Below are 13919 nucleotides of genomic sequence, written 5' to 3'. Positions count from 1 at the left end.
TATCATGATAACTAGAAATTCTTGTTTGATTTAATGAAAATGCCTTCAATCGTATACGTCTTGTTGATACAATCAAACGATTTTTCTCAGTGTAGCTTACGACAAGATCTTTTCTTAGCATTTATTTTTCGCATTTTCGTGAATATTTAATATCAAAAAATTCGCTGATGTCGAGAGGAAAGAACAAAGATTAGGGTTAAGAATAAGATGCGAGTTTCATCGATACATCTTATTCGAGTGAAAATCCTCTCGGAGCTTAATCTCCGGATTATTACGCCGCCGCGAGATAATAACAATAATTGATACACACATACATGTATAAACGACGTAATGCGAACCTTGACTGTGAGCGGGCGCAGGCGTAGCGGCCAGGGGTGGTATACCCTGGGCCTGTTGATTGGGAACCTGATTGGGCTGCGCAGGTGCTAAAGGCCATAGGGTCGTAGCGGCGGCGGTGCCAGTTGTCGTCTGCTGCGCCCGTGCCACCGTGTCCCCCACGGGACGATCGCCGGTCCCACCTTGGGCCACGGGAGGGACCAACATCGAACCACCCCCTCCCGAGGCTGCAATCAGAGTATCGAGAAAAAACGCACGGCATTAATCTCAATTTCACGTTGGAGAGAACGGATGAGCGACAGGGACATGGCGATCTTAATTTCGAGCGAGTCCCAATCGGACGCGATACTTATCGGCCAGTTGAAAATGAAGACTTTCGATTGGTCAGTCAGTACTGGTTTCCCTAGGCACCGATCGATAAAAGTGGTGCGTCCGATGGGGACTGTGCGCAATCGGGACGATCCCCTAATTTTAATCGAGTTGCTTCTCTCCTCGAAAGATTTTCCGTTGTTATTCGCGTCGCATGACATTTTCACATCCCGTTCGACTTTGAAATATTCCGACGATTCCGAGAAGCTCGAGTTTCGAAGCAAAATCTCGTTTGAAAAATAACATCGATTCGCAAGAAACTTTGGCGGAGATACTGCTTTGACGTTTCGAGTAAGGGGAAAAGGTATCGATTCAAAATTGAACAAAGAGTCATTAGAGCTATGATTAGTCGTTCCCGGACACCCCGTAGATACATGCGTGGCAGACCGTAGTCGATGCCTATAAATTCTCCTAGAGTCTGAGGTAGAAAATAACGTATCGGCTGAGATACGAGGCGAGAAATTACTTATACTTTTAAATTATCGAGTTAAAAATATCGATGCCATACTATATCAAAGTATCGATACTGCGATATCGCGGTATTTCGAGTCGAGAGAGTGGCCTCGCGTGGAGGGAAAAGTCAACTCGAAAAAGGATCGAGACTTAAAAAGAGAAAGAAAAGAAGGAGAGAAGACGTGGAAAAGAGACAGCGGATGGAAAATGGAGATTGAAAAAAGAGAAACGAGGATCAGGGGAAGGCATCAAAACGCAAAAGAGGCCGAAACGAAAAATATAGAACGGTATCAATGAGCTAAACGAGGAGGAGCACGAGAAGGCGCATACGAGAAGGACGGGGGGGGGAGGAGGAAGGGAGTTCCGTTTCGAAGCGGCGGGTGGATTAGGTCGGAAGGAACAGTGGAAGGGTGGGAGGTAGGAAAGGGTAGCAACAGGTCGGCAAGCATAATGTAGTCTCTTAGAGATATACAGGGTGACGCGTCCAAGGGTGTACGCATGACAATCATCGTAGATCGATACATCCGGCCTCGAGATCACTTGCTGTTTGCCGCGCAATCTTTCGGCTTTGTTTTTAATAAAGGAATAGTTTTATTTTCCCAGAGTAACAAGTGTAAATTGAGCAGTTTAAAAGAGATCGATCCTTCTTTGCTTAGATTTAACGCCGATAAATTTTTCTTCCAGCTTTTAAAACTAGTTATTATTACACCAGACTTGGTCTTGAGAAAATCAGATTAATCGATGCAGAAAACAGACATAAATTTCGTGCTCTTAGGAATGTGTCAGGAATGCAAACGGTTGATTAAAATCAGCTCTTACCTCCACGAGAAAAAAATCTACAATGGTTGGCAAACGAGATTTATCGTTAGATTGAATTGCAAAATACGATTGAATCACGTCGTTTGCATGAAACATCTCTCGTCGAAGCGCGTCGATTCTAATTAATAAATTTTCATCTACGATGGACAGCTTTTGGGACAAAAGTACACCGATACACGCGAGATGCAGCGCGCAATTGTATTTATTACATCGCGGAGTAAAAGTTTGGCGCCGCCAAGGATTAATTTCCGACAACGCCTACGACACAATGCAACGACGTAACCGGCCGCATTAGCGGGAACGTAATGAATATCACGCGCGCCATTTTCATAAGAAACGTAGCGACGGCGGGAGAGAATTATACAGTCGAGTTACACGAGTACAAAGTTAATCGCGATCCTTGACGCGCCCTCGCGTGCGCTCGGTCATGCGTGCACGCACGCGCTTACGCATAAACCGCTTACGCGGAGAATCGCACGCACTCGCCCTCGATCTCGCCGCGTGCAATAACGACTAACCGCCAATAACCTGTCATTCCGCGGGTATACATCGTGGAGGAATACACGTGGCGTGCACCGAAAAAATTGTATTCTTCAAATGTATACTTTACAAGTCCTCTTAATAAATATTCTTAATAAATAAGAATATATTCCTAATGAATAAGAGTATATTCTTAATTTGCGACTTCTGCACCGCAACTCGATTTTCGTGCGCGCGACATTTCTTGCCGCTACGCGACGACGTCACTCTTAATTCTTCTCGTATTCAATATTTATCATGAAATGAAATGTATATAAAGGACTTGTGTTAACGTAAGATCCAAAGTATATTTTTTTCCCTCAGCAGTGATGCGAAAGAGAGAACGCTGCATAGGTTCTCTGTGTGCATGCGAGCCGCATCCTCTTTGACATCACTGTTTATCAGTTTAATTTCAAGCTGAAATTAAAATAATTTATTTAATCTGGATTGAATTTGGGATTCCATGTTGGGATTCAGAATATTAAACAGATTATTTGAAATTAGGCGGAAAGAAACTTTTAGACAAATAATTAAATTTATTTGACTTCAACAAAATTTATTAAATCCAAAGAATTTTTTTCTTAAGAATATTTCTTTAAAAGATTTTCCTCTTAACTTAAGAGGATCCTCTTGACGCCTATTTTAGTGGTATATATTATAAAGATAAGTGGCATATTCTTAAGTTAAGAATACAATTTTTTTGGTGTATAATCGACCAGCTCTCTCTCTCTCTCTCTCTCTCTCTCTCTCTCTCTCTCTCTCTCTCTCTCCCCCTCTCTCTATCTATCTATCTATCTACCTATCTATCTATCTATCTATCTATCTATCTATCTACATGTGTACAATAGAATATTTTGGTGGCAAATGCAAAGATTTAAATTCGGACAATCTTTTTTATACATCATGCACGTTCAAAATGCGCATGATTTAAAATCATCGATTTATCTTTTACTTTATCCAGATGCGTGCGCGAATAAATCGTTAATATGGAAAAAATATGTCGACGACACGGGATAAAGTGACGTTCTTCCTGGAGAGATTTTTTTTTTTTTTTTCAAATAACCAACCACAGTTCTGGATTTTTGTTCAGAGTCGATTTTTCCTCGACGGAAACGGGATGGGATATTCAAAAACTGATAAGCGATCGAAAATAAAGCTACTCGTAACTCGTGCCGATAAAGCACCATCTGACGTAAGCCCGTAGGAACTTATCTCGCCTCGACCGCCCGATCGCGCGCCGTAGAAATCTGGTCGCGTGTTTTACAAACACCCCGTACGTACGTGTCGGCGTGCGATAAATAAATGGTGATGACGAAAAAGTCGACGACGCGCGAGGGGAGGCAGAGACGCGGGGAGAGGAGGACGCGTTCCGAAGGAGGCGAGGTCTCGACAACGGCCTAATTTTTCATTTCCATCGCTCCCGCCGCCAGCAGCGGAGCGAACGACGGGGGCGGGAAGGAGGGAGGGGAGGGAGAGGCGGGCGGAGAAGGGAATGCAAGAGAGAAGGAAGAACAGGTTTCCAGGTCGATAGGGTACCTAACGCGGGGCCCTACGAGCCCTGCGCGTCTCTACCTGACGACGCGCGGGGCCCTCTCCACGCGGAGGGAAAATGGTGAACAGGTGCTCGTAAAAATCTGACACCTCCGACTTTTCTTGTTCGCCCCCCCCCTCCCCCCGCCCGGTTCCCCATCCCATCGACGGGACGAATTACGGGGTCGGGACTATCGCGAGTCTCTCTCTCCTCCTTGGCACGACTCTGATTACGTCGCGATCAGCGGGAATCTCGCTCTTCAACTTCCGCCTTTTTTTTTCTTTTTTTTTCGTTCGACGCGCGCGGCTGGCGCGCTATCGCCCCATCGCCGAGGAAACCTAATTTCGTTATGAATATTTTACGCCGCGCGGATGTAACGATGTGCGCAGTTTCTGTAATTCCGAGGAATCAATCGCAAGAGTGATTATAAGTGTCCGTATCTCGAAGCGGCGAAACAAGGCAAACGGATTTTACAATCTTCTCTTTGTTTCTTATTCCTCTTTATTACACACGATGGAGATTATTAGAGAATCGAAGAAGAGAATCGCGATCGTTTTCCTCTCCATCTCTCCGAGATGGATTATTTCGCTTTCTGCCTATTTCTCCGAAATTCTCCCGCGGGATCTAGAGACACGCATGCGTCTCTCTCTCAAGATCTCCACCTCCTTCGATTGTTATTCATCAACTAATACTCGTCAACAATCGCTCGTTATTTACCGCGCAAGAATGATCGAAAAGCGCCAATGCCTGATTTCCGATAGCCCGTCAAAACTCAACCCCGCGAACCACGCGGATGAGGGTTAAGGAGTCTCCCCTCTCTCTCACTCTCTCTCTCTCTCTCTCGCTCATGTGTGCGCGAGTCAGGGGTCGTGCACGCTCCGCTCCGCCGTCGGTGGGTCGATATATGCAGCCCAGGCGACGGGGAAGAGGGTAGCCAGGATTCCCGCGCGCGCCACCCTCCCTTCCCCCCTCCCCTCGCCCCCGCGCCACCCCGCCCACCCCGCGCGCGACATGACAGGGGCGACCGAGCCGAGCCGGCTGTCATTTCCACATACAGCCCCGCGCTATTCCGAGGACCGAAATTTCCGATCTTTAACAACGCGCCGCGCAAAAGACGCCGTTTTCGCTTCGCGGAATCTGCAATCTCTTTCGCGCGATCGGGAAAATTTTTCGCTCACCTGAAGAAACCGACGAGCGAAAATCGAGATTTATGGGATTCGCGATTCCGACTGACTATTCGTTTCCTCGACGATTCGAGAATATCGATCGTCTCGAGACGTTGAAAGAGATGCAAATCGAGTATTTTTGCGTCGTTCGCCGCGAGCCCCTCTCTCTCTCTCTCTCGTTTAACTCCCGTTCTGGAAATTATTCCGGCGTGATTAGAAACGCGTTTCTCGAGACGCGGCCGCGTTCGTTCGTGCGGCTATAAACCAAGATCCGAGAGGCCGAATCCTGAAGGCCTCTTTAAGCCTCTTCAGAGAAGGCCCGAGAGTAGAGGAGGCTCGGTTCGAGAGGACAGGTTCTTCGTCCTTGTTCGATGTCGGGGTCTCGCCGCGTCTCGCCTACACCCATGCTTTGGCTCCTTCGTCCGTCTTTCTCTCTCTCTCTCTCTCTCTCTCTCTCTCTCTCTCTCTCTCTCTCTCTCTCTCTCTCTCTCTCTCTCTCTCTCGACCCGCGGGCTCCTGCGTTCGCTGATAGTGCTCGCTCACCGTCCGGACACCTGGCTGGTCGAGCGAACCGAATCTCTCGAACACGCAGGAATTTTTCCTGCCTCCTATCTTTCTGTCATAAGATAACGAAGCTTGTGGCGTAGCTCATTGTACAGATTCAAGGACTCGAATTATTTTCTTCAAAAAATCAATTTTTTTTTCGTTTCAACAAAAGATTGCCCAAGTCACAAATCAAATCGCGAATCTGATGAAACGTAAAGATGAGCACGATCGAAAACTCTTCTAGTCGTAAACAAAATGGGAACCTCGAGCTAGAAAGAAAGGGAAGGAAGAGAGAGAAGCAGCGAGTTTCAAAGAAGACGGAAAAGGAAGACAGGAAGCTAAGGAAAGGGACCGCGATAGTGGACGATGGAGGGGGACCGAAGGACGAAGAAGAGGCAACGTGGCGAGAGAGGCGGCAGAGCCGGAGGGGGGGGGGGACGAAAGACGAAAAGAGAAGAAAGAAACTCTCGCTTAGAAGATAGGCAGAAAGAGATAGAGGGAGGAACTCTTTCCACGCGAGAAGACCAAAGTCGAAGAGAAGAGGATCGAGAGATCAACGGCGAACGAGCGACGTGGGAGAAGGACAGGTATAGGACGAGGATTTTAAGCTAGGCGCAGCATTCCAGGACCCGACCAGGTTCCTTTTCTCATCCCTTTCCTAGAATCAGGGTCAGCGTTAAGAGACGCCCCGTGATGCTGCGTGATCGATGTGATTTTGTACGTTCGAGTGTTACTCTTTACTCGCCGCGTTTACGTTTGTCATCGCGTAAAGAGAGGTGCCTTCATCGACGCGCAAGACAAAAGAGATATAGTCGTGTCCCCAGGTAGCGCTTATGGTGTCCATTTCTGTAAACGTCCAAAGTTTCACGCGCGACTCTGTCTTTAGTTTCACGCTTGTTGTTAGTCATGACATGCCATTCGAGCAATAATCTAATACCTTTAGATGAATCGTTGGCGTTAGATCGTACTTCGATATTTTACACTGAGAAAAAAATCTTTTTGCATTTTTTAATTAGAATTCTGGTAGATTCAACCAGTATGTCTGTTGGAAAATGGACGAACCAGATGAATCTGATTAATTTCTTCCTGTTAAATTTATCAAATTTTCTGGTTAATAATACTAAACTCTCCAGCATCAAGTCGTCTAAAATTTTTTCCATCTAATCTCAAAAGTCTCTTTAATATTCCGAATTCCAACAAGATTCTTGGATAAATTCAATCCAGATTATTGAATAAATTATTTCAAGTTCAGTTTGTTAGAAATTAAACTGATAAACAGTGATGCAAAAAGAGGATGCAGCTCAAACACCCATAATCAGAGAGCTGGCGTCCTCTTTCTGGCACTACTGCTCGTAAGAGAAAAAAAATGTACTTTGGATTTAATGTTAATACTAGTTCTTCATATACATTTTATGGTAAATATTGAACACGAGTTAAGTTAAGAGTGGCTCGCCGCGGCAAGCAAAGAAATTAATGTAACAAGAAATTTATAGATTTTATAGATTCAACCAGAAAATACTAACCAAATCCTTATAGTAAAATCTATTAAACGTTCTAATTATAAAAAATCGAGTCTTATCATGATAACTAGAAATTCTTGATTTAACCAAATACAATCATATACATCCTGCCTTCAATTATATACGTCTTGTTGATGCAATCAAACGATTTTTCTCAGTGTACTTAACTATCATGGAGGCACTCATTATCATACATTTTCTCTCTTCAATTATCATATTCGGATATCGAGAAATTTCTCTTCATTAAGAGTCATTAAAGATTTTATCTTATCTCGGCGAATATACAGGAATTAGAGCGGAAAATAAAGTCGTCGATCGTTTGCGAGTGTCGCAACTCGGAGACAACGCAAATGTTATTTATACACGTATGACGTGACAATATCCAAGTGTCGGTATTGGACGAAATTGCGCGTCTAAGGGTTAATCGTATACGCGAGAGCCATGCCAGGAGAGGTCGGAAAAACTCGCGCGGCGAAGGATAGTTCGCTCGTCCTAGCTATTTGCATTCGAGGCCGGCTTTAAAGGGACGAGAAAGTGGACGTCGTTCTGGAATTTCGCACGCTTTTCCATTTATACTCTCACGAGCCGTCGAGGATCAAGGATCAAGGATTCATCCGTGCGATTTTCCCGAGCGTAACTTTCACCCGAACGCAGGGGAAGAAGAGAGAGAGGAGGGAACCGGAGAACAGGGAGGGAGTCTGTTCATCCGTTGCCAGCGATTATCCGGAGTCTCTCTCTCTCGCTCGTTTTTAAAGATATCCGACGATGCAAACTCGTCCAAACTAAATGGCAGCTCTTGGATCAATCGGAAATCTGCTCGGGTACCGAAACTCGCTGTAATTGCTCCCGATCAAAGTGAACGAGCAGAGAGATCCGCGATTCCGGTGAAAATGCGCTTAGTTTATTTTTACAAAACGAAAGCGACATCACTCCCCTAGTTTTCCGTTAATATCGTCTACATATATATATAAAAAAAAAATATATATATATATATATATATATATATATATTTTTTTTTTTCTCTCTTTATTTTTGAAAGCTAGCTCGAACCTGGGCTTCGCCAGACGCAAAAGTGCGCGCATCGCCCTGCATCTACTATTTTTATCCTGTGTTATCCATCCACGCGATAGCCGGCCTATGCGAAAAGTCACGAAAAGCTTTGTGTTTTCGGCGACTACGGCAAACAAAGTGCGCCCGAGGAGGACTACGGGGCTTCCCGGGGCAGGTCGCTAGGCAACTGGCGCCCCACCATCGCCCGCGGTGCCGCGTTCACGGGGTGTACCCGAATTAAATGACTCCACACCCCGCGTTCTCTTCCTTCTTCGTTTCCCTCGAACCCGTGGAAGATTCCTGTTGGCGTAATCGCGCGAAATTACTCCGGATCTTGCGACGTTGACCATTAATCGATCGACTGTCGCTTTGTTAGCTTGATCGCTCGAGTCGAAAATGAAGGGGGCAAAAAATAAATATCAAAGTATCATGGAAGTATCATCAAAGTATGTCGGATAAATCGATGTAGCGATAGAGATTGTCGCTCGCAATCCATTGTGATCTGTTTGGAGTGCGATTGCACTCGGTTCGCTCGCTTCTTCAACGTTCCAACGACGGCAAGGGACTTCGTATACATAGCTAGCCTTGCGTGTGTTGATCATAAAATGGCTATAACGACGGGGAAGCCATCAGTTAGCGTGTACGGTAATGAGGATAATGTCTGCGTTAGAGTTCTGCGGACGCGTCGGGAAACGATGTTGAGAAAAGCGAAATCAGGGTGTAATCGCAAAGTTGCAATATTTCTCTCTTTCTCTCTCTTTTCGTCGATAATATTTTATCCTGTCGAGGAACTTTTCCAAACTTGTACTTTCGGGAGAAAATCGAGAACGGGAAGCGATGAAATTTTGGTCGATTCTTGCCAAATGGCGCGGCCTTTTTTTCTCTCGTCGGTTCCGCGGGGTCGACCGTCTTTCCCCGAAGACGAGAATGCACTGAAAAGTGGCAAGAATCAAGAATGCGGTGCTTAGGAAAAAATGAGGAGAGAGGCTGCGCGAACGAATGGCGCGCGCGTGCGCCATTTTGAAAGTATACCGCAAGTTGAGAAACGCAATCTTTTATACTTTTTTTTCTTCCAGACCACGCGACGCACCCATATCGCGCGTACGTACGCGCATATTTTTTTTTTCAATCCGCATTTGCATTTCTTCGTATCCGTCGTTATCGGCAGGTTATATTTTCCTCATTGTCCAGATTTGCTCGGCTACTCGTTGCGTAAAGTGGCCCCCAACTTGGACCAACTTGGTTTCGTTGCGATAGCGTTGGATTAACTCCGTTCTAGCCGCGCTTGGTTAAGACCAATCGAACAAGTCGGTCTATGTTTCACGTTTCGGTACGACGTAGCCTTGGCACCAAGCAGGCGCAAGAGCGAGAGCGAGGGAGCGAGAGCGAGAGCGAGAGCGAGAGAGAGAGAGAGATCGCGGTGTCAAGTTTCGGCGGGGTTCCGCCAGTACAATCACACGTTAATGGTTAATTCTGGCATACCCCCATAAAGCCCCGCGGGTTCTTAGGAGCGCTTTTAAACCATCGGGCCCCGTACACACGCCGAGGAAATTAAAGTCCCTCGGGCCGCTCTCTTCTCCCCACCCTCTCCCCTTCCTCCGACTGCCCGCCGTTCGTAAATTGGAGTAAACTAGACCTAACCCAACCTGAGCCGAGCGCCAGACCTAACTCAGAACGCGGTTACGATATTCGTATGACAAATAAACGTATATCGCTTCGACTTTGCGTTTTTAACGCGCGGCCGAGGAACCGACGCCTTCGAGATTCTAACGATGGGATAGAGAGAGAGAGAGAGAGAGAGAGAGAGAAAAAGGGGACCTTTCAGATAGATACAGAGTGTCTTGAAAATCTCAATCTTAATTCGAACAACGGAGCTGTTGTAATAATGAAACTAGAATGTTTCTTTGGAAAATATAGCGCTCGGAATCGTCGAATGTTTACATTTTTCTTTAAAAGAAATATTTAGTAAATTTTCATTATTATATGCATCCGACTGGAAATTTAAAGAGAAATTAAAAAATGACAAGACTCACTCGGGCAATAAAGTTTCGCCATTTCATCGCGCCTCGCTTTTTTAAAACCCCAGAGACGCGGATATATTTTTCGATCGAGGAAACATAAATTTTAAATCGCTCGCAGAATTTATTATCAAAACTCAAACGATCGATCTTAAAGATCGCGGGCTTTCGTTCCGAAGCCGTAATCGGACGTCGAGCGTGACGAAGGAAAGAGAGAGAGAGAGAGACCGTCAAAAAACCGATCGATCGGTCGGTCACGATTTCACGGATCACCCCGTATATATGCCCGCGCTGTTAGAGAGATGGGTGGAACTCTCGTATCTGCGCGCCCGCGCGTTCAGATATATAGGAAGTGGACGAGAGAGAAAGAAGGAGAGAAAGAGAGCGAGAGCGAGAGAGAGAGAGAGAGAAAGAGAGAAGGAGAAAGAGAGGTCTCTCTCTCTCTTCCTCTCTCTCCTTCTCTCTCTTTCCAACACCCGGTATAAAGGGGATATACGCGCGGCTCGGTTGGCGAGCAAGGCCGACGAGCTCGTAGTAGCGCTCTATCGGCTTTAACAACGAGTTTCAGAGCTTTCTGCCCTCCTCCCTCGCCGTCCACCCGCTCGCCCGCCTCCCGACCCCTCCGCCGCTTCGCCAACCCGCTCCCTCCTGCACCTTCGCCGTCTCCTTTTCTCGCTTGGTGTCTTTCTGAATTTTTCAGCCTCCTCCCCGCCGCCACAGAACGAGACTCTTCGCGTTCGCTTCTTCTTCTTCTTCTTCTTCCTCTACTCCAAAGCTACGCTTCTTTTCCTCTCTCGCTCTCTCTCCTTCCCTCTATCGTTCCCCGCGCGCTTCTCCTCTCTCTCTCTCTCTCTCTCTCTCTTTTCTTTCCCTCTCCTTTTCCTATGCATGCTTCTCGTCTCGCGCGGACACAAGTGCCGATTTATTATTTGTCGTTGCCGAGTAGAGTACGGGGCGCGTTTCGTTTTCGCTCGTTTACGATTTTCCACCGTGCTCTCGCCGCGTTATCGAACCCAGTGGCGGAAAAAAAAAAGTAAGCGAGCTTACGTTACGCGTCGTTATCAGACACTTGGTGTTCATTCGACGAAATGTATACGTTTGCGCGACGGAAATTACTGCAGCCCGAGTCTTCGGGAGAGAGGAAGGTCGATACATACGTGCATACGTACCCGCGCGTGTTTACCTGGCGCGTTCGCCCGACGGAGAGACGAAATTCCTGAGTTGTGGCATTTCGGCCATTCGTGCGAGCGACCTGTAATAGAGCGCTTCTCGCTCATTTTCTTGACGGAATTTAACGGCGTGTGAAAATTGGGTTACACGCGTGAATAAGGGGACGGGTGGCGCGAACGTTTTTAGCCATGACGGATAGCGAGAGAGACGGAGCGGAGGCGAGTCCTCCGGTCGAGCGTCTCTCTATCTTCGCGCGCGCGCGCGCGCATACATGTGTGCGCGCGAGGGGAGAGGGGGGAGCGGATACTGTCGCGCGGGTCTCTCTCCAGCGTGGCCTCTTGGACGCATCTCCATATGATTCCCCATATGTTTCGGCTCGCTTCACATGCGCTCGCCGAGGCAAACGCCTCGCACGGAAGCGATTTGGCACTCCGTCTCCGACTCGAGGAGTCTCATTATTCTCTCGTAATCACGCGATCTCTCACGCACCGTGCGCCATACTTTACACCTCCAGCCGCGAGTTTCTCCGCGAAAATCTCCATCTCGATAAACGATAGAACTTTGCGCAATTTTTCGTTTTTTTTTTTACGAAATTTGACATGTCTTTTTTTCTCGATGCGCGAAAAGCTCGGCGACGCAACGAGATGTATCTTTGCCGGCGCACTGAGAAAAATATCTGATTGCATTAATTCGAATTCTGGTAGATTCAACCAGTCTGCTGGAAAATGGACGAACCAGAATTCTTGTAGGAATTACCAATCCGATTAATTTCTTCCTATTAAATTTACCAAATTTTCTGGCTAATAATACTAAACTCGCCAGCACCAAGTCGTCTAAAATTTTTTCCATCTAATCTCAAAAGTCTGTTTAGTATTCTGAATTCCAACACGATTATTGCATAAATTCAATCCAGATTATTGAATAAATTATTTCAAGTTCAGTTTGTTAGAAATTAAACTGATAAACAGTAATGCAATACTGAGAAAAAAATCTAGTTGCATTAATTAGAATTCTGGTAGATTCAACTATGTCTGTTGAAAAATGGACGAACCAGATGAATCTGATTAATTTCTTCCTGTTAAATTTATTAAATTTTCTAGCTAATAATACTAAACTCGCCAGCACCAAGTCGTCTAAAATTTTTTCCATCTAATCTCAAAAGTCTGTTTAGTATTCTGAATTCCAACACGATTATTGCATAAATTCAATCCAGATTATTGAATAAATTATTTCAAGTTCAGTTTGTTAGAAATTAAACTGATAAACAGTGATGCAAGAAGAGCATACAGCTCAAACACACACAATCAGAGAGTTAGCGTTCTCTTTCTGGCACTACTGCTCGTAAGAAAAAAAATATACTTTGGATTTAATGTTAATACTAGTTTTTTATACACATTTATGGCAAATATTGAATACGAGTTAAGTTAAGAAGCAAGCAAATAAATTAATGTAACAAGAAACTTGATAGATCCAACCAGAAAGTACTAACCAAATCCTTATAGTAAAAATCTATGAAACGTTCTAGTTATAAAAAATCGAGTCTTATCATGATAACTAGAAATTCTTGTTTGATTGAACCAAAATGCCTCCAATCATATACGTCTTGTTGATCAATCAAACGATTTTTCTCAGTGCGGCGACGCGGAAAACGGAAAAGCGCCTTTAACGTCGGCCAGGAAAAGCGCATCCGCGATCGCGGGCATTACCGCCCCGGTCTGCCACGTTCGCAACGGGGTGATTAGACGTTATCAGATCGACGTAGCGCTCGTACGTCGATGCGATCGCGCGCTGGACACGCCGAGGAAACGTAATTCGACCTCGTTTAAAGGCGACTCCCGTTGGGAATTATAAATTATGTACGTCGAAAAATACGATGCGAGTAACGAGCAAGATTTTCAACCGCTCTTTCCCCATCATTTTACCAGCATGGAAAATTGACGCGTCGCTAAAAGATGAAAATCCACTTTTATTCGTCGAACGTCTGAGGGATTTCCAAACAATCATCACAAAATTTTATTTTCAGACATTTTTATCGATAAAATTGATGCGCATCGTATTGACAATCTATGTAAAATAGCGTCATAGATAAATACACACACATATATACAGCGTGCTCGACCGAATAGCGATTTTAGAGGTCGCGCCGAGAGACGTAACAGCGGCAAACGAACGGGCGAAACAGGGTTAAAACGATCCACGATCACGGGAACGGGTCGGTCGCAGGGGGAAAAAAGATGGCGCCAACGAGATACACGCGTTTCGCACGCTACGCCGCCGATGCGAGATAAGACGCACAACTAGGTTACTCCACGCAGTTGCGCCATTCCGCTTAATTGCTCGACTTGGAGCAAGGTAGACGGCTCTCCCGACCGTCCGGCCGATGAAAAAGGCATAAGCATAATTAACAAAAAAACAGCACGCG

General features: G+C 45.7%; 1 protein-coding gene across 2 annotated transcripts in view; it reads right to left on the bottom strand.

Annotated features, from left to right (window-relative positions):
* LOC105255486 overlaps nucleotides 1-13919 on the bottom strand; it is a 59558-nt gene that overhangs the window by 29085 nt on the left and 16554 nt on the right. For both annotated transcript variants that reach the window (XM_025408236.1, XM_025408237.1), the window contains exon 2: nucleotides 339-563. In XM_025408236.1, the coding sequence (XP_025264021.1) occupies nucleotides 339-543 (205 nt within the window). In that variant the 5' untranslated portion in view covers nucleotides 544-563. The remainder of the gene's footprint in view (nucleotides 1-338; nucleotides 564-13919) is intronic.

The sequence above is a fragment of the Camponotus floridanus genome, unplaced genomic scaffold (assembly GCF_003227725.1).
Source record: "Camponotus floridanus strain SB8 unplaced genomic scaffold, Cflo_v7.5 scaffold2, whole genome shotgun sequence".
NCBI lineage: Eukaryota > Metazoa > Arthropoda > Insecta > Hymenoptera > Formicidae > Camponotus > Camponotus floridanus.
The sequence above is the reverse complement of the archived record's forward strand: the minus strand, read 5'-3'. Positions and strand labels throughout refer to the sequence as shown.